We start from the raw sequence: 27,972 nt of genomic DNA on the forward strand, positions 1-27,972 counted from the left end.
ATGTACTTACGATTATGAAATTATGCAACTATTAATAAATACTTATATTATACACTGTTTTTCAGAATTCTAGTTCATCTCCATTTTCTTCACGATCACGCTTACCATTCCTTTCCGATTTCAAAACTTCACCAACAAATTTAGAGAAGAGATCAACATATGGTTTCAATGAAGTCTTTTCCCAATCAGAGGTTTTCCTCTCTTGTGGAACTCCGCTGTGTTCTACTTCCCAAGTTTCTATTTCCTTTTGAATTTGACGCAAATTTGGTGAATTTGTAGGATCAAAAGTCTTTGAAGCATCAAATGGAACACAAACATTACCAGTACCTGGATGAATACAAAATGGAGATTTCAATAAATGGATCATTTGACGAGTAACTTCAACATCTAATCTTGGGTACATAGTTTCCAGGATAATATCTTGCTTAGCCTCCACTATAACTTTGGTATTAAAATTCTTTGTAGAAATCTTTCTAGCTGTTTCATCAATATCTTTCCATTTCTGTAAACTTGATCTACCTGGGCGTTCTTTCCAAAGTTTGCGCAAAGCTTCATTTAGGTTTTTATCCGGTAATGAATTTAATAACTCCTCTGCTTTCTCATCATCAGCCCATGGATCTTGTTCTGTTAATATTATATCTAGGAAATGTGGTTTCAATATTTCATATGAACGTTCAATGTGTGGATGATAAGGACGACGCAAGTTCAATCTCTTGTTACCTTTATTTTTCAAAACATCCAAATATTCAACGATCGCTCTTCTCTTTGGTTCTTCAAGAACTCTAGCTCTTTTATCACTAACCCAGCAATGGGCACCACGTCTACCTGAAAAGACCCAAACCATATGTTCGAACCCAAAATCATCTCTCAAAGCTTGCTCGATAATCTTAGTTGCAACTGTGATGAATTTCCAACATCTAGTGCAAATTTGTGTTTTGGAACAACATGTACGGATATCATCGTAATCAGTTAAATCAATATCAATAACCAATTCTTTTTCTAATGGCTTCATGGCTGATTTCGGAAGTGTTTTTCTATCTTTTGGATTTACGGCGTAAACAGCACCAACTTCGAATCTGGTTGGGTTAGCTTTGATGACAGATTGTTTGAATTCATCCAATGAACTATATGAATTGTAACGTTGATATGCCCCTGATCTATATTCGTAGGCAAACTCCCTCATGGTGAAGTCTTGACATGGTTTTGGTGAATGGTTTAGCCATTGGAAAATGTATCTGAATGGAAGTAATCTTTCATAATAATAAATCATATCAGATGAAGATGGTGTTTTGCTTTGGGACACTGGTTCCTCCTCTTTAACAGCGGCTGGCTTTTGAATTAGCCTTGACAAATCTTCTTTATCGTCATTTTCTGAAGCATCAGTTGATTGCTCAAGGTTTTTGACCAAAGGAATTGTAGTTGGGCGTGTTGGAGATGAAACCAAATCTTTATTTCTTGAAGACAAGTTTGGGTTCACAGGTGAAGATGATGTGGACGATGTGGTTGGCTGTGGTAATGTTCCTGCCATTTCACTCTTGAATGCTGGCATGTTATGATTAGTTCGTCCGCAGGATTCAATGTTTATGTATAAACTTTGAAGTTCTATTATATTTTGGTTCTTAGAACGCGTACTGTAACGCGAAAAAACATTTACTGGTAAACCCACATTTTCGCGAATATATTATGTAATATTTTGTGCTGTCGTTACCGATATCCCAGAAAATCAACATCAAAGGAAATTTGAACTGGTGTGTGGAAAACCTGACTTAGATCTAAAGCACCAGAATTGACATCAATTGGAACACCAAACTTTGTTAACATTGATCTTGGAGACAGCATAACCTCAATTTAATAGTCAAGAAAGATTGGGATCGAAGAAATTTAAACACAATGGATATTATCTTAGGTATCAAAGTTCAAGATTCAGTAATTATCGCCACTTCAAAGGCTGCTACTAGAGGTATTTCAGTTTTACAAGCCAATGATGACAAAACAAGAGCTCTAAGCAAGCATTCTTTAATTGCTTACACTGGTGAATCCGGTGACACAGGTATGTCGTTACTTGACTTACTTTGATGGCGAAAGAAAACACTAACATTCATGTTTAGTCCAATTTGCAGAATACATTCAAGCTAATATACAACTATATGGAATCCGTGAGAACTATGAGCTAAGTCCTAAGGCAATTGCAAGCTTCACCAGAAATGAATTGGCAAAATCTTTAAGATCAAGAGTAAGTTTGAAATGGTTACTAAGGTGAACGATCACAAGTACTGACAGATACCATTTAGAAACCATACCAAGTTAATGTTTTAATCGCTGGTTACGATGACAAGAAAGAAGAACCATCATTAAATTGGATAGACTACTTAGGAACAAATGTTGAATTGCCATATGCTGCGCATGGTTACGCTGCTTTCTATACTTTTTCATTATTAGATCGTCATTATAGACCAGATTTCACAGAAGAAGAAGGTTTGGACTTGTTGAAACAATGTCTCAAAGAATTAGAGACAAGAATGCCAATTGATTTTAAAGGAGTTTTCGTATGTATTAAATCATATTTAAATGTTTCAAACTGTTTACTAACTGTGTTATTTTTAGGTCAAAGTTGTCAGTAAAGATGGTATAAAAGATGTTGATATCTAAAATGTAAAGTTTGGATGCCCTGTACGATAAATTAATTATAAAGTTATGTTTCTCAATTGGAATTGTAGTAAATGTATTCACTTTGTGGTGTTAGGTTAATGTGTGTGATGACTAATCATTCGCGATCCGCGAATTCTTGTTCAAAAAAATGTGTCTACACTTCACAAGGTATACTTCTACTCAATACAGGCAAAATCAAACCACTTCGCTTTTACAATGTCCAAGAAAATATCGCTCCAAGATATCAAAAATGAGATTCTGGAAAATGCTGGTGTTGATGAAGAAGAGATTGCAGAATTTGTCATAAACCTTCATGGTGAATCAAAATCACTTCAAGAATTCAAATCTTCACTAGAAGAAATGGGCGCTGAATTTCAACCAAGTTTCATAGATCATATATACACGTCATTGAATACATTAAAGGGCTCCCAAGTACCTTCTATCAAGCCAGAGGATGACACAAAAGTGATACCCAAAGTTGAAGAAGATTCAAAAGTTATGAACGTTCTATCCTTACCAAATGATGACAACATCATTAAAAAGGAAGATGATTATGACGGAAGCCATCTTTTGAGTCAGTGGAAAGATTTTAAAAAAGAAGAAACTCCTGATTTGATTATACCTTCGATACGACAAAGGTCCAGAAGTCCAACACGGTATGAAAGAAAGCCTGATTTCAGGGAAAGAGGCCCATTGGATGATCAAGTAATCCAGGATAAAATTTATAAAGGAAGGGTGATGAATTTGACAAATTTTGGTGCCTTTGTGAGGCTATATGGAGTGAAGGGAAGAGTTGATGGCTTGGTTCACATTTCAGCTATAAGTCAATCCAGACTAGAGCATCCATCTGATATCTTGAAAAGAGATCAAGAAGTATATGCAAAGGTACTCAGGAATGACGGAAATAGAATTGGATTGTCTATGAAAGATATTGATCAAACTACTGGTGAAGCATATCAGGATTTCAGAAGAGAGGAGCGCAGAGGTAGAGAGCTCCATGTTAAAACAAATGCAAATGTCAAAAGAAAATTAACATCACCAGAGCGATGGGAAATAAGGCAGCTGATAGCTTCAGGTGCAATGTCAGCTCAGGACTACCCTGACCTTGATCAAGAAGGAAAAGATGATAATAGTGATGAAGATGAGGATGCTGAACCAGATGAAGAAATCAATGTTGAGTTAAAACATTCTGTGCCTCCTTTCTTAGCCGGTATGAATATTGAAACTGAAAAATTAACACCTGCAAAAGTTGTGAAACTTCCTGAGGGTTCATTGAACAGAGCTGCCATGAGTGGTTCTGCACTTGCAAGGGAAAGAAGGGAACAAAAGATTAAAGAGATGAAGGAAGAAAGAGAACGCAAAATGAAGGAAAAGGCTTCCAAAACCAAGGCCAGTACTGATGACCCACTAGCTAAAGACCAAGATCTTGAAGAGGCTAGCTCATTAGATTGGCAGAAACCCAAAGAAAAGAATATTTCATATGGTAAGAGAACTGATATGAGTATGAAAGAACAAAGAGAGTCATTACCTGTTTTCCGTATGAGATCAACCTTGATGCAAGCCGTCAGAGATAATCAATTTATCGTTATAGTTGGTGAAACAGGTTCTGGTAAAACAACACAATTGACTCAATATTTATATGAGGATGGCTATTCAAAAAGTGGTATCATCGGGTGTACACAACCACGTCGTGTTGCTGCAATATCTGTTGCAAAAAGAGTTGCCGAAGAAGTTGGATGCCGTGTTGGCCAAGAAGTTGGTTATAACGTGAGATTTGACGATACCTCTTCACCTAGAACAAAGATCAAGTATATGACTGATGGTATGCTGCAGCGTGAAGCTTTGATGGATCCGAACATGACAAATTACTCTGTTATTATGCTTGATGAAGCACATGAAAGAACTATTTCCACAGATGTTTTGTTTGCATTATTAAAACAAGCTGCTGCAAGAAGACCAGATTTGAAAATCATTGTTACATCAGCAACCTTAGATGCTACCAAATTTTCAAGATATTTCAATGGCTGTCCAATTGTGGAGATACCTGGTAGAACTTTTCCTGTTGAAATCTTGTATACCAAAGAGCCAGAATTGGACTACTTGGCTGCTGCTTTAGACTCGGTTGTTCAAATCCATATATCAGAACCTGAAGGTGATATATTGGTATTTTTAACTGGTCAAGAAGAGATTGAAATATCAGTTCAGGTTCTTGGAGAAAGGATGAAAGCATTAGGTCCCTCTGTTCCTGAATTAATCATATTGCCAGTCTATTCTGCATTACCTTCTGAAATGCAATCCAGAATTTTTGAACCAACACCAAAAGGTTCAAGAAAAGTTATCCTTGCTACAAATATTGCAGAAACATCACTTACAATTGATGGTATTTATTATGTTATTGATCCTGGTTTTGCTAAAATCAATGCATATGATCCAAAATTGGGTATGGATTCTTTGGTTGTTAAGCCAATATCTCAAGCACAAGCAAATCAAAGATCAGGAAGAGCTGGTAGAACTGGACCAGGGAAATGTTTTCGGTTATATACAGAGTTGGCTTTTAAAAATGAAATGTTGCCAAATACCATTCCTGAAATCCAAAGACAAAACCTAAGTAATGTGATTTTGATGTTGAAAGCTATTGGTATCAATGATTTGTTACATTTTGAGTTCATGGATCCGCCACCAAAAGAATCTATTTTGTTATCTCTAAATGAACTTTATTACTTGAAAGCTGTTGATGATCAATCAAGGATTACTACTATTGGTCGAAATTTGGTCAACATTCCTGCCCACCCAACGATTTCCAAAACACTTATTGAATCAATTCATTATAAATGTTCAGATGAAATGATTACTATTTTTGCAGTTTTATCAACACCTAATATTTTCAATAGACCAAAACAACAACAAGAATTGGCTGATAAAAAGAAAGCTAGATTTCATCATCCTCATGGTGACCATTTGACTTATCTAAATGTTTATAATGCATGGGTAAACAATGATTATTCCAAACAATGGTGTCAAGATAATTTCATCCAAGAAAGAAGTTTAAAGAAGGCTCAAGATGTTAGAAATCAATTGATCCAGATTTTTAAAAGGTTCAAATATCCAATAATCAGCTGTGGTGCTAATACAAATGCTGTTAGAAAAGCTTTATGTGCAGGTTTTTTCAAGAATATTGCCAAAAGAGATGCACAAGATGGTTATAAAACACTTGCTGAAGAAACTCAAGTTTATATTCATCCATCAAGTTCTTTACGTAACAGTCCACAATATGTTGTTTATAACTCCATTTTAAACACTACAAAAGAGTACTTAGTTCATGTTACTGTCATTGAACCTCAATGGTTGGTTGAAGTATCTCCAGAATTTTTTGAAGTCAACGGTGCCACCACTACAAAGAAGAAGAAGAATGAAAAGATTGTTCCATTATTTAACAAATTTGCTAAAGATCAAAATGAATGGAGATTGACACAAGGTAAGTCATTAGATACTGGGAAAAAAAGATTTAGAGCATAGAATGCATGAGGTTTGAATTTTCTTGCTTGTAGTCTAACCATCCAAAACTCGTTTGTATGACAATTGACCAGTTTTAACACCGACTTTGCAATACAAGAGCTGAGCGGCATGATTATCTATATCTGTATTCCAATAAACATCTGGGGTACCAAGCTCGTCCGCGGCTTTGTAGACTGCTTCGATTAAACGTCTTCCTGTGCCCTTCAAACGAGCATCAGGGTCCACGTAAATACCATTGAGAAGGATACGTTCTTGTGGATTGTATGGTTGTTGAAGACTCAGGTAGTTGGTGAATCCAATGGATTGATTTGTCTCTGGATTTATAGCTAATAATGCCCAAATCTTCACCTTTGGATCAAGAATCCTCTCAAAAGTTTCCTTAGCGTCTTCCTTGCTGAGATCAATATTGTGATTGGCTTTAAGGAAAGTTTTGCTTAGACGATACCATTCATCAAAGTCCGAATCATTGACGGAGCGTATAGTAGCACACATTATTAATAAGTTGAATCACTTGCCAGGAGTGAAAAGGATACTCTGAGACCTCAAAAGGGCTAATTCTTTGCTTTGTATACCAAAGGTGGAGATGACAAATTAAATCAATGAAAATCCTCTACAACAAAATCGTCGATACAATCATATTAACCCACTATAAAGGTCTTTTGTAAGAGACTTTACCGGTCTTGACACCAACTTTAGTATATAATAATTGTGCTCTATGATTATCCATATCTGTGTTCCAGTAAACCTCAGGTGTACCCAATTTATCAGCTTCTCTGTAAACGTATTCAATCAATTGTCTACCAACCCCTTTAACTCTGGCATTTTCATCAACATATAAGTCATTGAGCAATATCTTGTCCTTTGTATTCCAGGTTTGAATATGACTAAAGTAATTAACTAGTCCAATAGGCTTATCTGTGTCAATATTGATAGCTAACGCGGCCCACATCTTTACTGAAGGATCTAAGATTCTCTTAAAAGTTGCTTCACCTATTTCATCGGACAATGACACTTTATAAAAAACTTGGTATAATCTCCATAATCTGAACCATTCATCATGATCTGATTCCTCAACTGGGCGGATTGTGACAGGCATTTTCCTTTATGTTGTGGTTCTTGATGAAAAACGTACGAATCAAAGATGAAATCAAACGATTCTTTATCAGACAAAAGTTCGTTTTTATATGACAACCAAATGATGAATGTTGTTTTAGTGAGTCACTAATAAGCTTATTGAAATAGGAAAGTGTATACTGTCAGGTAGCCCTTTTGGTTCTGTTGCGCTGGGTGCTATGAGATAGCTGTTAAATAATAATAACCGTTGCGGACTTCGGGCTCCTTTGTGTGGTATTAAGTTTTAACTACCAGATTTGACTTTGGATATTGTATCTCTGTGCCATTTGGATTCTTTTGACTTTGACTTTGAATCAGGTTGAACATAGGAAGGTTCTGAATTTCGAGTGAAAGTCAATGTTGATGGAATATTTTGATTTTACATCTCAGGGCTCAGCACTGGGCAAGTAATTTTGTGAATTTCTCGTGAAACGCATGATGAAGAAAACATGTACGGCTGGTACAAGGGCTAATGTGTCTTTTCTATGGTACATGCTGAGCCTGCCTATACTAGATACTAGAAATGGAGCTTTGAGCTTTAACCCCTAAATTGAATTGAATTTCATTTAGCCGACTATTCTACAACTTTTTTGTTTCCCTATTAGGAAGTCTAGAAATATGTGTTGTACTTTCAGAAATAGAACTATTGAATACGAGAATCATAACTGACGGTGCAGCTACACTTGCGTGATCAAGGGCATGGCAAAATAAGTTATGAGATACCAGTGGATAACGATATTTGATGGCTACTTACCAGTTACCAGTTACCAGCTCTGCATATTGCTAAGTTGGCGTGGAGGTCATGGGCAAAGTAGCTAACTAAAGACATAGGTGCTATATGGCAATTTTGAACTAGAGGCTGTTGAAATTTCAAGACTGTGTCTACTATTAACGTAATAGAGGTTTTTTACACAAGCAAAATGCTTAACCTTTTGGGTAACCGCGATGAAAATCTGCGCAAGTTGATGCAATCGAGTTAAGGAGAATAGTTATATGTATCCTAGCTAAGCAAAAAGACTTTTAAGCATGCTTAGGTACGATCTTGGTAAATCGCTACGCCATTTTCACTCGACACAGCCAAATCGTTGAATCGTTGATATGGCAACAACGATTGGATTTGCAAAATGACGCTATACTGAGCTACTAGGAACCATTTAGGATATTTCTTGTGTAAAACAAAAAAAAAACTTCTTTCTTATGCAAGAAGCTAGCTAAGGATTTTGCCAGTGTAAAAAACCTCTAATTAGCAGATCCAAAAAACCATATTCTCCTATTGATGTCTATCATTGTTGTAAACTGGCTGTACCTCAATATTCAACAGAACCAATCATGGAGAAGCTCAATGAAAAACCACATAGATTATCAAAAACCTGGCAGTACATGTAATCATATTAAATGACAATTACACGGACCCTGCATATTGGAAGATCTTAAAAAAGGGGTCAGTTGTGTCACATATATCTTTACACGCCATACTTAGCCCTTTTTATTGCTGTTGAAATCCTAATAATAGTGGCCAAGAGTAGCCAATCTCAAGATCATTAAGTTGTACTTACGAAAACGTCAGAAACAACGTAAACACATTGCTGAAGAAGTTTCGATCGAAAGAATATATAACTACACTGTAATACCCCAGACTCCTCATCGAACATAACTTTTTTCTACTGTACAAGTTATCATCACAATGAAGTTCTTTAACAGATTTAAACGTCGCGATTCTCAAGAAGACCTCAAAATCTCAAAATTGGAAACTAACAATTCCAACTTCAACAACAACAGAAACAAGCCAGTTAACCCATTTCTAGATCCAACAACATCAGAATGGTGGTTTGACTCTTTCTCAAAGGCTAAATATGAAAATATTGCTCATTATAATCCAGAGCTTACATGGACAAAGAAGGAAGAAAACAAACTTTTAACAAAATTGAACCTGACTGTTATGTTGATGGTTTCTTTAATGTTTTTTGGATTCCATATCAATAAGGCAAGTTTTGGTGATGCCCTCAGAGGCGGAATGGCATATGATGTTGATATGCAAAGTTCAAGATATTCAATGAATGGTGATTCTTTTGATTATGGTGATGATGAAGATATCGTCAGATATAACAGTGGTGATACTTCATATGGTGCTGCATTAACTGTTCAAACTGATGCCCAAAGAGTCATGTATGCAGAGCGGGCATGTCAAATAATATTGGCTATTCCATCAGTCTTGGTTGCTAAGAAGATTGGTCCTCATATTTGGTTACCTATTATCTTATGTATTTATTGTGCTTTAGGTGGTCTCTCAAGTTTGATTAATGAAACTGCAACTGCTATTGGTATTAGAGCTGCTATGGGTGGTGTTGGTGCTGGTTTCATTCCAAGCTGCGTCTTATACTTGTCATATTTCTATACTTCAGATCAATTAGCTATGAGATTGGCGTGTCTTTGGATAGTTAAAACAGTTGCTGATATATTTTCTGGCTATCTAGCATATGCAACTGACAGAGTCGAATATTCACCAAAACCTACTGCTATTGATGGCTGGCAGTTACTATTTGTTGCAGAGGGTCTTGTTCCATTACTTGGTGCTATTATTATTGCATTTTTCTTACCACCATCTTTAACTGAAAAGAAAAAATGGCAACGTGAAATCTTAACTGAGCATGAGAAGGAAATTCAAGTCAATAGTGTGTTAAGAGACGATCCTTCAAAAGGTTTATCAAGTCGTCATAAAGCTGTTTCACTAATGGAGATTATCAAATCTATCTTCGATTTTGACTTATATCCAATTTACTTTATTGCATTAATTGCATTCATCCCATTTGACACTTATGAAACATATTTACTACTTTGCATAAGACAATTCATGACAATTCGTCAGTCAATAGCCAGGTTCTCGTTTAGAATGCCTTGGAGGATTTTATACATGGCATTTTTGGTTTCAATCACAAAAATTTCTGAAAATTTGAATGAACGTACACTTGTTTCATTGATCTTCCCACTATGGCAATTACCTTTACTAGGTGTTATGACTTGGTGGAGGAAAACTCTTTATGATGAATGGGGCTCGGCATTAGTTGTTTCTTTAGCGTTAGCTGCACCAAATATTATCGCAATTTTACAAAGTTGGGTTTCAAGAAATTCTGGTTCAAATGGTAAAAGGGCAATATCAGCTGCAATGTTCATGATGTTCATTGATGCTGGTTATATGATTTCAAGTTGTATTTATCATACAAAATATCTACCAACTTTGAAAAAAGGCAGTTTAAACCTTTTCATTATTATGATTATTACAACTGTCGTCTTAATTTTGACCAAAGTTTACTATGTTGTTAGAAACAGAATGAAAGTTAACAAATGGAGCAATTTCACTGAGGAAGAACAAAACTCTTATTTGGTTACCCATGGGTGGAAAGGCAATAAGACAGCATTTTATAATCTGGCTCATTAATCAAAATAATGAAGCAAAACTCTTGAAGAATTTGTACCTCAGGATATATACATCATCATCGGTCACTAATAATGAATGAAACTAATAACTAATAATTAATAACTAATACACTAATAACTACTGATCTCAATGATATTAATTTTGTAAGAATATTTTCAATAATATACAGAAACTGTTGGAAAATTGGATGCAGCCGGAAATCCATGATATCTGCTGAACAAATTGCGGTGTGGGAAAGAAAATTGACCCACGATTAGATAAGCTGACTAATCATTTTCAAGTGTTATTAGTAATCTTACCAACTTCAATTGCTAAGAAAGCACCAAGTTAAATGCTCTATATATCCAATTATAGCTTATGCATATTGTTTGAGCTCTGAACTATTGGCTTGAAGTCTTTTCATAAAATTAGACTAGTTTTCTTAATAGCCTAAAAAAAACTTGCAAATTTCCTAATTCTAGTCGGTGTCGCGCACCGAGCGCACCTGGTGTGTGGTTCTGTTTTTGACGGTGTGCGGTGATGTTTTGTGAAGGTGTTGGGCTCATTAAACACTCACAAAGGTTATTGAATCATCTAAGAAAGAAGTTTTATAGTATTTCATAGAATATTAAGATGCATATCTAGAAATCTTCACAAGATCCTAACTAGTAAACGCTTGTTTTGGTTGTTAAAGACGGTCGTTCTGGCACAGCTATGGGAAATGGTGACAGGCGTATGTGGGACAAATAGTTGAGGAATCAGGCTCATTATTCACGAGAGCCGTGATCATTTCCCAGTTACCTCAACAGCAAAAGGCAAAAGGTCTTCCAATTCAGTGTTTCTAAGGTTGTCAATGCTTTACTTTGGGCTCGCAGGTCTAGAGTTTGGCGTACGGTGTCTAGGTGTATCAAAGTTATCAGATCGATCTAAACTGCTCCGAACGATGAAAAATTTTGAACTAAACACCCGAGAATCGAATATTATCCTCGAGGCACCTTTATGCTATTGTGTTTTTTCAAAAGTTAGAGTCATATAAATAGTTTGCAAGATGCTCTTCCTTTATATTTGTCGAGTGTCTCATATATCTGGTTCAAAGAAAACATGCTAGACAAACTACCAAATGAACTCATATCAAGTGAACTATTAAGATTTTGTGACAAATCCAGTACACTAAGTCTGACACTGACTTGTAAAAGTCTGAGTCAAGTCACTTCACAACATTTGTACAAAACATATAGACCGGCTCCAACACTGATAAATTATGATAATCCATTATTTTATGATGAAGATAGAAGAATGAACTACACAAAAGATTATGGGAGAATTTACAAAGATTTGAGCTTCACTAAATCATCAAGATTTTGTCAAAGCATCAAGATTAGAAATAATTATAGAACACTTATCAGGAGCTTGCAAGAAAAAGAAAAGCTTTCATGAATTAATGCTTCTATGGACATGATAATAGGGAAAACTAAAAGGTATATTGCATATTTATGTCAGCTGTAGCAAAGTTACTCCGACTCTAACTCTAATTCTTTTTGCTTTTGACTTCTTCTATAAAGGTAAGTCAAAGGAACCAACAAGACCAACATCATTGAATCAAGACCGATATTGTAAGCATAACCTTTCAAATACCTTGGTGCATCAACAGTTTTCCAAACAAACAATGGGACCCAGACACTAAAAGTGTTACCCAAAGTATTCATAGTACTTAATGTTAAAGCCCTTTCTTGGGAATTTTCTGAACAAATAATATTTGCCCAAGAATATAGCACTGCTGCTATACTATTTGCAGTACCTGATAAGAAAAATGCAAACATTATACCACCTTTACTTATATCCCAAACTGTCAGTAAAATACCTGATACAAGATTTAACACAGCAACATAGGCAATAATATAAGGATGAGAATCTTTCCAACTATCCACAATAATCCCATTCAATAATGAAAAGAATATTGTAATTGCTGGAATGACAGTTGTGATTGTATTCACTTGATAAACTGAATAATTCTTAGCTTTTAGCCATAATGGTAATCCACTATTTGAACTAATACCGTCAGCTTGACTGAAAAAAATGGCAAATATAACAAGAACCCAAAATCTCCAACCTTTCAAAATATTAGTTATGGTTTGTACATTGAAACTATCTTTTGAACTTCTACCTTCTCTAATCATTCTTAATCTAGCTAGTTTCAATTCCTCTTTGGTTAATAAATTTGAATGACAATTCTCTGGTAATCCAGGTAATGTAAAGATCCCATACAAGGAAATTGGAATTGTTATAATGAAAGCCAGCACATAAAGCCATTGCCAACCTTTTAACCCATGTAGTCCATTCAGATGTTTATACGCAGAAGCTTGTATATAACCAGCAGACATACCACCAACTTGTGAAGCACAAAAGAATAAGGCAGATCTTTTAGCCAATTCATTTTTAGTATACCAAGAACCCAAGATATAATTAGCAGTTGGGAAGAAAAAAGAGCCCAACAATCCAATAACAAACCTTAGGGCATATAATTGGTGATAATTTGTTATCTTAAAAATGACAAAAGTGAAAACAGCCCAAATTGAATCCATTATTGGTAAATACAAATGAATTGGGAATTTAGTAGCCAACATAGTTAAGGGAATTTGACCAACGATAAATCCAGCCATATAGCATGAGTTTTGATACGTCAATTGGTTACCAAACATTTTCAAATCTTCCTTCATACCAGAAACATAAGCATAACTAACCGCTGAAGAGTCCAAAGTTTTAACAAATGATGATAAGAAGAGATAAATCAGTATCAAAAGATCCAATTTAATAATGAGCTTTTTTTCAGCCTTGGAATCTGATTTGGCAAAGCATTGATACCATCTTTGGGGGATTTGTTCAATCTGTAAGAACTCATAATCTTGTTGTGTCAATTCATTGGCAAGATCTTCAGGGATGTCGAAATCTTTTGATTTCTCAACAGCATCGCTAAGCTCGAGAACTTGGTGTTCTTCTATCTTTGATGGTTTTGAATCAGCCATTCTTAACCAAAATTATTATCATTCTCCCATTGTTCACTAATTTCCTGTACCGTTCTTCTCTTTTATAAAAAGTTTGAGAGATTGCTCATATCCGCAAAAGAGCCACAGTTGAACAGATCAGGCAGACCCAAAACGGTGAAAAGCGGTCTCATTTCAACAACTTTAGAAAGGCCATGATTAAAGTGTTGGGAATAGCTTTGAAATGGTTGGATTGTGAGTGTTCACTGTTAAGTCCAAAATGTTAGCTCTCTTCCAACCATTCTTTTAATATCACAAGATTAATCTAAATCGTATACCCTCCTACAAACCCGAGTTTTTTTTGAATATTGCATAACGGCGCAAAGCGTGTTGGCCTGGCTAAACGCATAGTGTGAGGAAATCCTATGAATTTCCTTTTTAGGAACGACAGGACGAACCTAACTGTCAGACAAATTGTCACTCCACAGATTTGTTGACAAACACGTACGGGAGCTACTTGGATTGAAGCTACCACCTTGTAGAAGACCTTTATCAACGCTCCAATGAATCAAGAACACTTCGATCCCAGTGATATTTACCAAGACTCACAAGCGCCAGCAGAGAACAGGCAACCACCCTTTTACTGGACTGGAAACGTGCTTAGTCCTTCCAAAAGACCAAATGAACTTAATGAACAAAGCCATTTCAAACTACCTCTGAGCTGCAAAAACTTTCTCAATAATGGTATCAAATTGTCCACCAGCATCTGCTTCTTCATTTACCCCGGCCATGGTGCTTCTTTCCGCGATGATTGATGAATGTAAAGAGCTATTTCAAGTTCCTTGTAGTGTAAACAAAGAATTGAATCAGAAAAGTAAACAAAGGAAATAATATCGCGAATGCGTTTTGTGGAGATATTCGCGAAAATTCCGAAAAATGTCTCAAATTCAACACCCCTTTTTAAAACGCCAAAATAGAGCTTTATACCTCTTGTTTTGTTCAAAATGATTACATAGTTATATGATTCTTATGCAAAAGTACCTTATGGCGAAGTTTGTAGCTTTTTTGAATAGTTGAAGTACTATATATCGTCCTTTAAACTGGGTTCAAAATCTGTATGTTTTTTTGGGATATGAGTGTCAAAAGTCAGTCGTTTTGGGCGTCCCTGCCAAGACTTTTAGGATTTTTTGCACATGTGTCAGCCGCGCTTTTCGCCATTTTTCATGCGAGTAGGATTTTTTTTATGCACATGCCGGACCAAAAGAAATCCTACGAAAAACGAAAAAAAGCTCAGGTTTGTAGGAGGGTAGTAATAGTTCTTGAAAAGCTGAAGCGCATAATGATTTTGTGTCACAGCTATAATAGCGCGAACATCAATCAGCCGTAGTAACAATCGTGCTACACAAATTCTTTATAATAGATGGAATATTTATATATAAATAGTCATGAGACGTTAATAAAATAAATAAAATAAAAAATAATAATTAGATATAAATAAAAAAGCAGGACATTATCATAATCATAATAATAAAATACCAATTGATTCACAATAACAAATAATAAACATCATTAACACTTGACAATATTAACTAACAAACCAACAATAATTGAAAACCTTCTATGACAGAACAATAATAAAACAAATAATGACAAATAATAATAAATTGAACTCCCCCCAATTGATCAATTCCCATGCTTAAAACAACATCTATTCCCATATCTACAAGCACCAGTCTTAGTCCAATTAGCACAAGGTTTTGATCTATATTTTGAACCACGATTAACAATCTTCAATTCATTACCACCATGAGCAAATTGACATTTATTACCATAAGGACATGAACCAGTTTTATTAAAAGTTGAGCATAATTCTGTCTTGTATAATTCTGTATTAACATTTGATTTATTATCATCATTTCCTGAAGAATTTGTTGATGGTGCTATTGTGGATTGTTGTTGCTGTTGTTGTTGTTCTTTTGGAGATTGTTGTAATTTGATCAAATTCTCTTCAGTTAATGGTAATTTTAAATCAGTAGTAGTGGAACCATTTTGTAAATTTAATAAATGTAAATTATTTGATTCCAATTGCTGTTTTTGTAATTGAAGTTGAATTTGTAATTGTTGTAATTGTTGTGAAACTAATTGAGCTTGTTGTTGAATGAATAAAGGGTTTTGCAACAATTGTTGATTTTGTTGTTGTAATTGTTCCAAATATAATTGTTGTTGTTGATAATTTTGAATCATATTTTGGGTATTGTTCATGGTGTTATTCAAAGGTAATTCTTGTTGAATTGGCTGTTGTTGTTGCTGCTGTTGTTGCATTTGTAATAGTTGTTGAAGTTGAGCTTGACCTTGAAATACACCCATTTGTTCAGGAGAGGTATTTGATAATGGAGTTGATGGCACAGGGGTAGTTGAAGCAGTATAAACATTACCGTTATTGGAATTATTGTTGAATTGGGTGTTATTCATGCTGGTAGGGTTGTTATTGTTTTGAATCATCTGATTGATACTATTGATGTTGTTATTATCATTATTTGGAGAGTAGCTTTGTTGGCCGTATTTCATGAGGTCAAATAGGCTTTGATCGCTACTTGAGTGGTTTAAGCTCGAACCGTTTGAGAACTGGTTGAGTGAGTGGTTGTTGTTGTTCTGTTGTTGTGATGTTTGGTAGTTTGTGTTTGTCCAAAGATCATGGTTTAAGGATAAGTTGATTTGATTTTGTAGGAAATTTGCCTCTTCGATGGTGTTGTTCTTAAATTGGTCCTCTTTTGACAATGTCTTGTGAAATTGTTGATCGTTGAAATTTGATGAGCCGTTATTATTAGGCTGAATATTCCAAAAATTAGAGCTAGAGACTTGAGTTGGGTTCTCATTGGCAAAATAATGGTCAATTTGAGTACCCATGTTGTTGTTGTTATTATTGTTATTCAATAGTTGTTGTTGCTGTTCATTTAATGAGTCTGATGAGACAGATGAGACCGTTGAGCTAGTATTAATATTATTCAAGGCTGAAGAGTTGATTAGCTTTGAATTCAACTCTTGCACCAAATTATTATTCTTTTGATTCTGATATTGAACTGAAGAAATAGATGATAATGGAGTTGTAGAGCCTGTATTTATGGATTGATTAAATTGATATTGGTTATAATCTGTCCAGGACATAATAATAATAATATAGTGTTTAAATAAATAGATAGTGTATAGCTGATAGCAGTTAAAACGTTGATGGAGGGGACTTTTTTATGGACAAATCTGTACAAGACTGAGCTTCTTTGTCTCAATAAGTCTTCTTCTCAACTAGAATAAGTTCTCCCTTTTCAGTGTGGTGAACTAGAGGTGGGATTCAAATAAGTTCAAGTTATCTATCAAACGTCGACTACGTGAATTTGGGAATATGAATCATTTATATGGAATATTGGAAATTTTCTTCAAGAGCTCATCAAGAGCTAAACGTCTCGAGAGAAGCTTCAACAGGCAGATAGAAAAAATGTCCTGGACAAAAAGAAACGAGTGCGCTATCGTTTGTCCCGAAAAGGCAACTTTGGCAGGAAATTCGGAATTAAAAAGCGTCAGAGAATGCGAAAGAAACTACCAAAACGGACAAGTAAACGATAGTGGATACTAGTCATAGATAACTTAGCTACTACATTTCAATGTATGATTGGAACAGCTGTTTTCTTACCATTTAATGCTCTTTATTCCAATGTTCTATCGACGTAGCCACAACCCTTAAAAGAACTTATCTATACGATCAGTGATAAGCGCACTCGCACTCCTCCTTTCCCGGGATCAATTATTTTGCACCTGTTTTTTCAACAAGTTTTGGCACAAAACAAACCTACACAAGAAGTTATTTTGGATCAAATTGATCATCTAGCTGAAAATTTAAAGGTGTCAAACTTTGCCCCTTGTCCCACGAGTTTTCGTTTCTGTTCTCAAATCTCCAGACACTGAATCATCCAGAAGTTTCATAATGTTGAGTTGTACACTTAGCTCTACTGATGGAATAGATAAATTTTCGTTCTCACCCTGACAGCTTGAAACTATACCAATTGATGCTCTCTCTGTTGAACATTCATCTGAAAGCTACTATAAGGATTAGGAGGGGATTGGCTCAAACTTTCCACGTTCTGATAGTTTACAGCAATCCATCGAGTTGTCAAGTATACTCAGCACATTCAGCATTTCAATTTCAACGTCTAAAGACACCTAGTAGAAGCACCCAACCATCATGAAACTGTAATCCTTATAGATGTAGCACTCTTATTGATTAACTTGAGCAACTGCTATCTTTTTGAAAGATCCAGCCTTGTTTAGGAGCTCATGAAACATGGGGAACTTTGAACTACGTTGTACGTTACATTCACAATACACTTTCGCGACGTCGGTGTGATAATTGACACAAAAATTAGTGTCTCGAAGATTCAACAGCCTCATCATCACTGAATCCTTATCATAATCTCGTAAAAATTAGAGCAGAACGAAATTCTAGTAATTAGTCCTTGAATGATGTAGTTTTTAGCTACATTTGTTTCTATAAAATTTGTGTTTTGAAAGCATTGAAAAACTTGTATTAAATTCGTTCCTACAAATGGAGTTATTTAAGCCCTAAATTTCCCAGGCCAAAAGTTCTGTGCGTGTTTCTACCAGTTCTCTGTTCAATTTTAGGCAGACTTCCTTCCAGCGTCTGCCAGCAGGTTTTTGTCTATTTTCTCGACAGTGGCGAAAAAAAATTGCAGATGTCCCAAAACCGGTAACGTGGAATGCCATCTGATGGAAAAACTTTGAAAACACTTTGAAGAGAGAAAACTTTGAAGTGAAAAAAAAAGTTCTTGAACAATAAAAGTCTGTTGTACTCACAAATCCTTATTGAAGAATCAATCATGAAAGTTTGTTGAACTAGAAGGTATAGTCCTCTATACTTCTTTAGATCTCTTCCATAAATGGAGTTCAAGGTGTTAAGAAAAAGTCACTTAACAGCGAAGAAGAAACTTTCCTTTCGGTTATTCATTCCAGCCTATTTTTCATAGGATAGTGTGCTAGCGTATTTGATGACCACAGTTTTCTTCACCTAATTTGAAATCTCAATTGTCAAATGTAAAAGTCCAAATTTGTACAGTGAACAACTTTAGTTTAAACGTCTGGAAATTGGTTCAAAGTCTAAGAACTTGGGTGTAAATAACAGCTTTGATGCTTTGATACTTAACAAGTTTCGTCTAAAACCACTAGAAGAACCACATCTTTCTGATTGTTGTTGAAATCATCAATCTAGCATACCCATCCAACCCATATCCATCTTCTGTCCCTCTGTTGATACCAGTGCATGATCTGTCCGAGTTTCTCTGTTGCAAAATCCGTGGACTGAAAAAAAAATTATGGCAAAACCGCCCAAAAAAAACCCAAAACATACGAAACGGGACCAGGATTGTGCAAAATTGCAATTCTTCACTCTGAAATTTCCTAAACTTGGTCATCCTTCACTCTGTGCATCACGAATAAATGTCCCACCAAATGCATAATCTTTGAAACTGAGGAACAACGATTGACAAAAGGGATAACGTCTCTGGTTGGTTGGTGTAGATATGGGCAACTGGATCTTCATTTGTAGCTGTCCCTTTTTTGATTTCAAACGTTCAAGATAAACTTTGGAAAACGGTTAGTAATTTAGTACTCACAAAATCAATTCACTTGGTATAGGCCTTGGATAATTAGAATAAGAAATGGACTATTTGAATCTTTTCCTTCTCCTGAAAGAAGCAAACTCAATCTTGTATTGTGGTTTGTCTTTTGGCCTTCATATGTATTCCTCAATTCCCATTCAAGCTTCGTTGGTTGTGGTCAATCAATTTTTGGGTGGGCCCGATATTTTTTCTTTTGGCCCGAGCTTGGACCGTCACAAATTTCACACAGCTTTGCGATTGTTTTTGTGGACGTTGGCTGGGAGAAGACAAATATTGGTTGAACAGAAAGTTGTGTATGGGAGTTGAAGGTTAGGGTTTTCAATCTTCATGATTGTCTGTATACCTTTTGGATCTTTAATTTGATTTTGACACAAACCAGATCTGCTCGAGGGGCATAAAGTGGGCCTTAAATAGAAAAGATCCCTCCTAGTTTTGAAGTTTATCTTCTCCTCTTCTGAGAGTTGAACTGTTTTGGGATTAGTTTCCTCTTTGGGTATCTGAAATAATTTCTCAATTTATTTCACGTGACTATAAAGTGAATGAACTCGAATAATGGTTCAATTGGAGGCTTTTTGTCCAACTGAATGGGTAGCAACTTGATTGTGATGAATTTGTAATACCTACTTCACCTTCCAAAGGGCATTTTTGTCTTCCCAGAGCTCTCCTAGTTGTCTTTTAATTCAAGCCAGATTCCGAACTTATAATCTGAGATCCAGTGACATATGCTTATTCTCAACTCAATTGTAACAAATTGTACAACAGACTTTCGGGAAATACAACTATAAAGCTAAACAGCCAAAGATTCAGCAGCTTCTCTTCAATTTATACAACCCAAACTTTTATTGTTCCTTGTTTGCACATACCAAAAAAAATCGATCGATTTTAGAAATGAGCTGATTCTTTTTTGCACAGTTTATCCGGGGACGTACCAATAGTTAGCCAAACAAAGCCCTCGAGTTTCTAATCGCCCTAGAAACTGATAATCGTCGACTGTGTATGAGCATATAAATTTGACATCAATTGGCCTTTTTTATAACAAACTGGGTTTACAACCGCATTTTAGCTACAAAGTTACTCGTTGAAACCAAAAATTCTAATATAACCTGTATATCATCTCTCTAATTATCTTTGAAAACTGTCTTGAAAGCTTGTTCAAAATCTCCAATAATATCATCAATAAATTCAGTACCAACACTGACTCTGATCAAATCTTCAGAAACACCAGATGCTAATTTTTCTTCGTGGCTTAATTGTTGATGAGTTGTGTAATATGGAGCAATAACTAAAGTCTTAGAATCACCAACATTAGCCAAGTTGGATGCAATCTTCAAATTATCAACAACTTGTGGACCTGAAGCCTTGAAAACATCTTCTGGTGTTTCTTTTAATGGTTTAACACCGAAGGATAAGACAGCACCAAACCCATTCTGTAGATATTTCTTTGCATTTTCATGATATGGATGGTCTTTTAAACCTGGATAAGAAACCCATGAAACATATGGAGATTCAACCAAATATTGTGCTAATTTCAAAGTGTTTTCAGCTTGTCTTTCCACTCTCAATGATAAAGTTTCTAAACCTTGTAATAACAAGAATGAAGCAAATGGATTTATAGATGGACCTAAATCTCTCAAAATTTCAGTTCTAGCATGACCAATGAATGCTAAGTTACCAAAAGCTTCATTCAAGACTAAGCCATGATAACCTTCTGAAGGCTGTGAGAATTGTGGGAATTTTTCTGGATAATCCTTCCAAGGGAATTTACCAGAATCAACAATAGCACCTGCAATGGTGGTACCGTGACCACCAATCCATTTTGTAGCTGAGTGAACGACAATGTCCGCACCATGGTCAATTGGTTTGACGAAATAACCACCAGCACCAAAAGTGTTATCAACAACAACTGGAATACCATGCTTATGAGCAATTGCAGTAATTTTTTCAAAATCTGGAACATTATATTTTGGATTACCAATTGATTCCAAATATAGAGCTTTTGTCTTTTCATCAAACAATTTCTCGAAATCTTCTGCATCATCACCATTAACGAATCTTGCTTCGATACCAAATCTTTTGAATGCGACTTTAAATTGATTATAAGTACCACCGTACAAGAATGAAGTTGAAACAATATTATCACCTGAATGAGCTAGCCCGGTCAATGCAACAAATTGAGCAGCTTGACCTGAAGAAACAGCTAAACCAGCAGCACCATTTTCTAAAGCTGCAATTCTTTTTTCAAAGATATCAGTGGTTGGGTTCATCAATCTTGAATAGATGTAACCTGGAACTTCTAAACCAAATAATTGAGCACCATGTTTTGAATCATTGAAAACATATGAACTGGTGGCATAAATTGGTGGAGCTCTAGCGTTATGTGGTCCATCAACTGGCTGACCAGCGTGTAATTGTAAAGTATCAAAATGTGATGGCATGTTGTTGAAAAGGGATCAATTGATCTTGATTGAATAAAATATGGAGCTGAGGAAAAGCTTTCAGGGCATTCTTCGATTATTTATACGATCACCAATTGATCAGGGTAGGCTGTAAAAAATCCTCCCTCTATACGTACCATATTATTCCACCCTTGGTTGGAGTCCTGTTATGAATTTTTGGATTGTGTTGTCAAATTAATAGTGCGAATGTGCCAATTTCACGTGAAATCTTTTCTAGCGACTTTTGATATCAGCCGACCCGAATAGTTCACTCCAACTACTATTTCCTGATAAAAAGGATCTCAAGCAATCTCTCCTTCAAAGCTCATTTGGAAACTGTAGTCTGATTGAGTTTTAAATCTACTTTCAAACTGTATTCTTATCACAAATCTGGATGATTGTTAACTCGTTCAGCCCATCTCTCTAGAATTTTCAGAATCTGTCAAAATCATACTGTTCAATTACGCAAGCGCTAGTTGTGGACAAATTGTTGATTTATGGCCATCACAAGGTCAAAAAACATAAATTGAGCAAACGGTTATCACTTCTAGTTGCTTTTTTCCTTTATTGTGTAAAAAAAAAGCTTTATATTGACACTGTGGCATCAAAACGCTAGAAAAAAAAATTATCAAAAAATAATGGATCCTAGGAGATTCGAACTCCTGCATCTTACGATATTCGATCTTGAGTCGAACGCCTTAAACCACTCGGCCAAAGATCCTGTTTACAAAATTTCAATTTTTGTGGGTCTTTCTGCTGTGCATTTTTTTCCTTAGTCACGTGACGTTTTAAATAAACGTTATTGTATACAAAAAAAAGTTTTAGGTTTTTTTGAGCTGAGCGGCTTGCGGCTTCCCCTTAGCCTCTAGGCGGAACAGTGCTTGCGTGAGCGGCTAGTCTAGGCTGGGAAGTTGGAACTTGGAAGGACTGGTTGGGCAGCAGCATGAATTCCCCCAGAGGAACCACTGGAGACTTGGAGAAAGAAATGATCATGACAAGAAAAAAACATGATAAAAGGACGTGGTTTTTCCTTTGGCAGCTTTTAAGAAACCATACACGCTGAGATCTGGAGAATGGATATCAAGATCTGAAGGTTCACTCGTCAATAGAGCACACCCAGATCCACAACAACACTGCTATCATGTCTGCCCCAAATCAACAACACGTTTACAGCCAACAACAACCTCAACAACTGGTATCAAACAACATGATTAGTAACAACAACAACAACAACAACAACAACAACAACAACAACAACAACAACAACAACAACAACAACAGTTCCGCATCAAGTGGTAGAGTTTCCAAAAAACGCACCAATACACGTCCTTGTGATGCTTGTGCTGTTAGAAGGGTTCGTTGTGATGTTGCTACTAGTAAATCAGGAAGGTGTACAAATTGTGTTAACCATGATTTGGAATGTACAAATATTAGAGTCCGTCATAAATCTGGTCCAAAAAGAATCCAGCAAAAGACTAGAGATAATATTGTCAACATGATAAGCAATAATAATAACCAAGTATCAGTAGTCAACCACAACAATTACACGCAGTCAAACATTCAAATCAATCTACCAAATCAACAGTTTAGTCCAAACTTGGCATCAACCAACAACCAGAATTTGATAACTTGCAATATACCATTGGACAAATTACTACCTTACCTTCAAATTTATCAAACTTGGTATTATGGTTTGTGGCCAGTTCTTTCAGTTGCACATCTTGTTTCCAAAATCATTGATAATAGTGTCACAGGTCAACAATCATCTGATGGGAAAATCGTTTTGGATGAAAGAAATGCCATACCTTATACGTTATGTTGTGCAGTTTGTGCAACTATATCCGTACAAGTAAAATTTTTGAAATCAGCTGCTGGTGTCATCAATGTTGAAAATGCTCTAAGTGCTGAAGAATATGTTCAAGAAGCTAAGAGAATTAGATTTTTGTTTGAAGATAGAATAGATCCATCTATTGATACATTGCTTTCAAGTTTCTTTTTGCATATGTATTATGGAAACGTCCCAGGTGGAAGTAAGCGTGGTATTGTCTACTTGAGAGAAGCTATCTCGATGGCTCAAATGTTGGGTTTGCATGACCCAGAATCTTATCAAGGAAAATCAGGTGCTGAAGTTCATAGATGGAAAAAAATATATTATATGTTATTGGTAACGGAAAGATATACTTGTTTTCAAGAAAAACTACCTGTCTTGCTGGATCCAACAGTTGATATGCCATCTTTACAAGATGAAGAATATCCAGAATTACTTTTAGGGTTTACTGAATTGGTTGATGTTTTTGCAGCTACTGAAAAACAATTTTTCCATGAAATCAATCACAAACTATTATTATCTGACTCTGATAACGATAAAATTGATGCTGATCTGTCAATGTTTCAAGATTTCTTACAAAATCAATCTACTGATATGAAAAGACAATGGATTGGACAAATGCAAACTAAGCTGAACAAGAAGTTTGAGCAAAATAGAATTTCTAATGATTCTCAAAAATTGAATATTGTCCTGTCAAAGTCTTGGTTTCAAAGTCTTGGTTGGTTAATATCATCAGAAAACTACTTGATCAATCAAAATGAATCAATGGAGAGCTGCTTTAGTGCTAAATTCCCATTAAAGATTGCCCATGACTTCCTTACTGAAACAAAAGACTTGCCAGTATTTGCATTTGAATCAAATGGTGCACCAGGTGTATGTAATAAACTGTTGGAAATCGCGGACTCCTTATACTCTTTTTCAATAATGTCACCGCACCAACCAGAATCAACAATGGCATTTGATCAATTAAATACAATTTTCCAGATGATTGTCAAATTCAGAAGCTCTGAAGTTCAACTACCGAAAAAACTATTCAGCAAAATTGAAAATTTGATTGAAGCTAAAAGAATAACATTTAGACAACCTGATCCATTAGATTTACTTTTAGATACGAATGAAATTAACGATGAACAAACTCAAACAAATGAATCATCATTGAACCCAAGAAATGATCCAATCATCAATGATGACATGAAAAACAGCTTATCACCTTATACTCAATTTACAATGTGTTATTATATACCTTCCCCTAATTCCTCAAATGCTGTTCAATCCAGTCAAATAACAGAGCTGTGAGTTGAAACTTTAATGTTTTCTTTCATCTGTGAATCTGCTATGGGAAGTGGTGTTTATGATTTATGTACGTTATTTATATTATCCATTATTAAGTTATACTGTTATCATTGTATCTCGCGTATTTATTGTCGATTACGAAAACTAAACAGTTTTATATCTGAGATGAAGGTCTGCGAATATAACGCTACGTTAATATTAAGTTTGGTTGTATCGATTATGTAATTTTGAGTCACGTGACCTGATAGCATAATATTTACGGACTGTACAACAAATGAACAACTAGTCAGCCAGAACTTACACTTAATATTATGTTTTTGATACATACTTCCTAGGTAGCTTTTTACTTTTTTCAAAAATCATCTTTTAAAAAATCACTTAAATTTCATGAAGTTTTAACTACATGCAATAAATTAAATTAATTTCAAAAATCTTGACACAAAATCACTTTTTAATTTTTTTTTCGAATTTTCGAGTTTTAAAGTTTTCCACAAAAAGCTTAGGTGATTTTTATTCATACATAATAATTTTTAGAACATTTCTCTAGTCAAGTTGATAAATATAATATATTTGGTTTATTTAATTTCGAAATCGCGCGCCGCCGGTTAAATGAGAATCGGATTTTATTTAGCCGAAAACATGTCTGAAGCCTGATTTTGAGATGATCTTGTACGAGCAAGTTTTACTACAATTGTGATGTTATTTGCGTGTAGTGAATAGCGTAGGTTACTCCATTATATCTTCTAAACGCTAAAAAGACAAACTACAATCTTTGTAATTAATCTAACCATAAAATATATTAGCCAATGTGTAATATAAATAGAGATCTAACCAGATCTAAAAGATTCTATAGAGAGTCATCATTTTCATCAAATAAAAGAACGTCGTAGTTATACCCAAATTTGTCTAAAGATCTATTGAACAAGATAAACTCTACCTTCATATGGAGTCAATTGTTCCTCTTTAACATCATCAACATTAGAGTTGATCAATTTGAATTCACCGTCAATCAAAGGTTTGAAAGCAACATTTTCATTACTGAAATTCAAAACAATGTAGGCTTTTGAATCTGGTGAGGTTTTAACATAAGTGAAAGTTTTTTCATTTTCATAGTCCAAGATTTCAAAATCACCATGGATGAAGACATCTTTATAAAATTGTCTAACTTTGATAGATTTTTGCCAGAATGATAAGACAGAATTTGGATCACCAGTTTGAGCTTTAACGTTAATTTCTGGATAATTGTCATTAACACGGGTCCATGGTGTACCAGTTGTGAACCCACCATGAAGGGTATCATCCCATTGAACAGGTGATCTTGCATGATCTCTAGCCAACAAGTTAATCAAATCCATTAATTCTTCAGCTTTCTTTGGATCATTTGGATATTTCTTTTTGAAAGCGTCCCAGTAGTTGATTGTGTTGATATCTTTGTATTCACTGATATCCCAAGATCTTGGTAAGTTGGTCATACCAATTTCCTGACCTTGATAAATAAATAAAGTACCAGTTAATGTAGTTTGTAAAATAGATAATAGTTTAGCTGATTTGAATAATAATAATTTGTTGTCAGTATTACCAAATCTAGTAACTGAACGTGGTTGATCATGGTTTTCAATGAAGACAGTTGACCAAGCATCTGTACCTTTAATGAAATCACATTGATTGAAAATAGCATCTTTGACATCTTTCAATTTGAATCCATGATAACGGAATCTATCTTTAGTATCACAACCAGCTTCAACAATATCAAACAAAAACATCATGTTCATTTCTTTTTCTTTAGCAGAGACATATTTCAAAGCTTCTTCTTTAGAACAATGTCCAACTTCACCAACAGTCATAACATCATAGTTTGAAGTAACTTTTGCAAACATTTCCTTGTGGAATTCATGAATTCTTGGACCATTTGTGGTGTAGTCATTTGATGGTTGCCATTCTTGATCTGGGAAAACAATTGGAGCATCTAAAAATCTTTGGTCCTTTGAGTACATACCAGCTGTATCAATTCTGAACCCATCAACACCTTTTTTGAACCAAAATTCTAAAGCTGATTTATAAATAGCATCCCTTGTAGCTTCATTTTCCCAATTCAAATCTGGTTGCGATTTAGCGAATAAACATAGATAATATTCATCTGTAGCTTCATCATATTCCCAAGCTGGGCCTGAAAAATAAGACATCCAATTGTTTGGTGGGTGTCTATTACCTTGTTCATCATATCTTGGTTTTTTCCAGATGTACCAATCTCTCTTTGCACTATCTTTTGAAGATCTTGATTCTTTAAACCAAGCGTGTTCTGAGGAAGTATGGTTAATGACAAGATCAAAGATCAATTTCATGCCACGTTTATGAACTTCATCAATCATCTTGTCCATATCTTCCATAGTACCATATTTTTCATAAATAGCTTCATAATCTGAGATATCATAACCCATATCATCTTGAGGAGAGGCATAATGAGGTGATAACCAAATAACTGAAGTGCCCAAGTTTTTGACGTGATCTAAAGTTGAAATGATACCTGGAATATCACCAAAACCATCACCATTCGAATCTTTGTATGAAGCTGGCCAAATTTGGTAGACAGTGGAGTCTTTCCACCATGGATAAGTTGAAATTGTCATTCTGTAGTCTATTCTTTGTAGTTGTTGTGTAGACAAAAGAGAAAGTAGAACTCAAAGTACTGTACTCAAGGAAAGTGCGTTCTCAAATGTTTAAATACTGGGGGGTTTGGGTAAGGCTGTTTAGTTTTTCGGTGTGATTGTGGGTTGCAAAAGGTTTTTCGTTGGATGGCTTGACAAGAATCGCCGCTTTTTTCTTCCAGTTTTCTCGGAAAGGATCAACAAAAAATTCAAAATCTGGGGTTCCGAACTTCATAGGCTATTTTAGATTTTTCCGATACAAAGAACAGCTCTTTCAAAATTTTTACGAGAACTTTGAGAGAAACAAAGCGAGAGTTTATGAGAAGAATGGCCAATAGCCAATGTAGCCGGACACCAAATGGGAAGCCGTTAATTGTATCTTCTACCACTGGGTATGGATCTTGAGATTTCAA

The 27,972-nt window shown here is 35.2% G+C and overlaps 12 protein-coding genes and 1 non-coding gene across 13 annotated transcripts; 4 read left to right on the forward strand and 9 right to left on the reverse strand.

Moving 5' to 3' along the window:
- Window positions 1-61: 61 nt before the first annotated feature.
- On the reverse strand, window positions 62-1,270 carry PRI1 (DNA primase subunit PRI1; the record flags this gene model as incomplete). The annotated part of the gene is made up of 1 exon (XM_019182059.1): window positions 62-1,270. The coding sequence occupies one exon, from the start codon at window positions 1,268-1,270 to the stop codon at window positions 62-64; it is 1,209 nt and encodes a 402-aa protein (XP_019038189.1).
- A 620-nt stretch (window positions 1,271-1,890) lies between these two features.
- On the forward strand, window positions 1,891-2,649 carry PRE1 (proteasome core particle subunit beta 4; the record flags this gene model as incomplete). Its single annotated transcript, XM_019183558.1, has 4 exons — window positions 1,891-2,050; window positions 2,109-2,233; window positions 2,292-2,546; window positions 2,605-2,649. 4 exons carry the CDS (start codon window positions 1,891-1,893, stop codon window positions 2,647-2,649), a joined length of 585 nt encoding a protein of 194 aa, XP_019038190.1.
- A 3,549-nt stretch (window positions 2,650-6,198) lies between these two features.
- WICANDRAFT_84656 (GNAT family N-acetyltransferase) lies at window positions 6,199-6,657 on the reverse strand (the record flags this gene model as incomplete). The annotated part of the gene is made up of 1 exon (XM_019185751.1): window positions 6,199-6,657. One exon carries the CDS (start codon window positions 6,655-6,657, stop codon window positions 6,199-6,201), a length of 459 nt encoding a protein of 152 aa, XP_019038191.1.
- A 154-nt stretch (window positions 6,658-6,811) lies between these two features.
- Window positions 6,812-7,261, reverse strand: WICANDRAFT_33232 (N-acetyltransferase family protein; the record flags this gene model as incomplete). Its single annotated transcript, XM_019182047.1, has 1 exon — window positions 6,812-7,261. One exon carries the CDS (start codon window positions 7,259-7,261, stop codon window positions 6,812-6,814), a length of 450 nt encoding a protein of 149 aa, XP_019038192.1.
- A 1,809-nt stretch (window positions 7,262-9,070) lies between these two features.
- On the forward strand, window positions 9,071-10,714 carry WICANDRAFT_17048 (uncharacterized protein; the record flags this gene model as incomplete). The annotated part of the gene is made up of 2 exons (XM_019180723.2): window positions 9,071-9,356; window positions 9,453-10,714. Coding segments are annotated over 2 exons (1,548 nt in total), but the record flags the coding sequence as incomplete, so codon positions are not given.
- Window positions 10,715-11,794: 1,080 nt separating this feature from the next.
- On the forward strand, window positions 11,795-12,130 carry WICANDRAFT_63490 (uncharacterized protein; the record flags this gene model as incomplete). The annotated part of the gene is made up of 1 exon (XM_019183559.1): window positions 11,795-12,130. The coding sequence occupies one exon, from the start codon at window positions 11,795-11,797 to the stop codon at window positions 12,128-12,130; it is 336 nt and encodes a 111-aa protein (XP_019038194.1).
- A 74-nt stretch (window positions 12,131-12,204) lies between these two features.
- Window positions 12,205-13,716, reverse strand: WICANDRAFT_79528 (uncharacterized protein; the record flags this gene model as incomplete). The annotated part of the gene is made up of 1 exon (XM_019184908.1): window positions 12,205-13,716. The coding sequence occupies one exon, from the start codon at window positions 13,714-13,716 to the stop codon at window positions 12,205-12,207; it is 1,512 nt and encodes a 503-aa protein (XP_019038195.1).
- Window positions 13,717-15,182: 1,466 nt separating this feature from the next.
- WICANDRAFT_93707 (uncharacterized protein) lies at window positions 15,183-17,040 on the reverse strand. Its single transcript, XM_019186428.1, has one exon. It carries the CDS (start codon window positions 16,837-16,839, stop codon window positions 15,358-15,360), a length of 1,482 nt encoding a protein of 493 aa, XP_019038196.1. The 5' UTR covers window positions 16,840-17,040; the 3' UTR covers window positions 15,183-15,357.
- A 1,245-nt stretch (window positions 17,041-18,285) lies between these two features.
- On the reverse strand, window positions 18,286-18,447 carry WICANDRAFT_84660 (uncharacterized protein; the record flags this gene model as incomplete). The annotated part of the gene is made up of 1 exon (XM_019185752.1): window positions 18,286-18,447. One exon carries the CDS (start codon window positions 18,445-18,447, stop codon window positions 18,286-18,288), a length of 162 nt encoding a protein of 53 aa, XP_019038197.1.
- A 2,029-nt stretch (window positions 18,448-20,476) lies between these two features.
- On the reverse strand, window positions 20,477-21,793 carry MET17 (bifunctional cysteine synthase/O-acetylhomoserine aminocarboxypropyltransferase MET17; the record flags this gene model as incomplete). Its single annotated transcript, XM_019184909.1, has 1 exon — window positions 20,477-21,793. One exon carries the CDS (start codon window positions 21,791-21,793, stop codon window positions 20,477-20,479), a length of 1,317 nt encoding a protein of 438 aa, XP_019038198.1.
- A 639-nt stretch (window positions 21,794-22,432) lies between these two features.
- WICANDRAFT_t94 lies at window positions 22,433-22,514 on the reverse strand. The gene has a single exon. It is a non-coding gene; the product is annotated as a tRNA-Leu (tRNA).
- Window positions 22,515-23,000: 486 nt separating this feature from the next.
- WICANDRAFT_32875 (Zn(II)2Cys6 transcription factor) lies at window positions 23,001-24,917 on the forward strand (the record flags this gene model as incomplete). The annotated part of the gene is made up of 2 exons (XM_019182012.1): window positions 23,001-23,282; window positions 23,379-24,917. 2 exons carry the CDS (start codon window positions 23,001-23,003, stop codon window positions 24,915-24,917), a joined length of 1,821 nt encoding a protein of 606 aa, XP_019038199.1.
- A 553-nt stretch (window positions 24,918-25,470) lies between these two features.
- On the reverse strand, window positions 25,471-27,633 carry AAM1 (glycoside hydrolase family 13 protein). The gene is given in 2 exon segments (XM_019186429.1): window positions 25,471-25,502; window positions 25,516-27,633. 1 exon segment carries the CDS (start codon window positions 27,539-27,541, stop codon window positions 25,829-25,831), a length of 1,713 nt encoding a protein of 570 aa, XP_019038200.1. The 5' UTR covers window positions 27,542-27,633; the 3' UTR covers window positions 25,471-25,502; window positions 25,516-25,828.
- Window positions 27,634-27,972: the final 339 nt, after the last annotated feature.

This window comes from Wickerhamomyces anomalus (genome assembly GCF_001661255.1).
Source record: "Wickerhamomyces anomalus NRRL Y-366-8 unplaced genomic scaffold WICANscaffold_4, whole genome shotgun sequence".
In the NCBI taxonomy this organism is placed as follows: Eukaryota; Fungi; Ascomycota; class Saccharomycetes; order Phaffomycetales; family Wickerhamomycetaceae; genus Hansenula; species Hansenula anomala.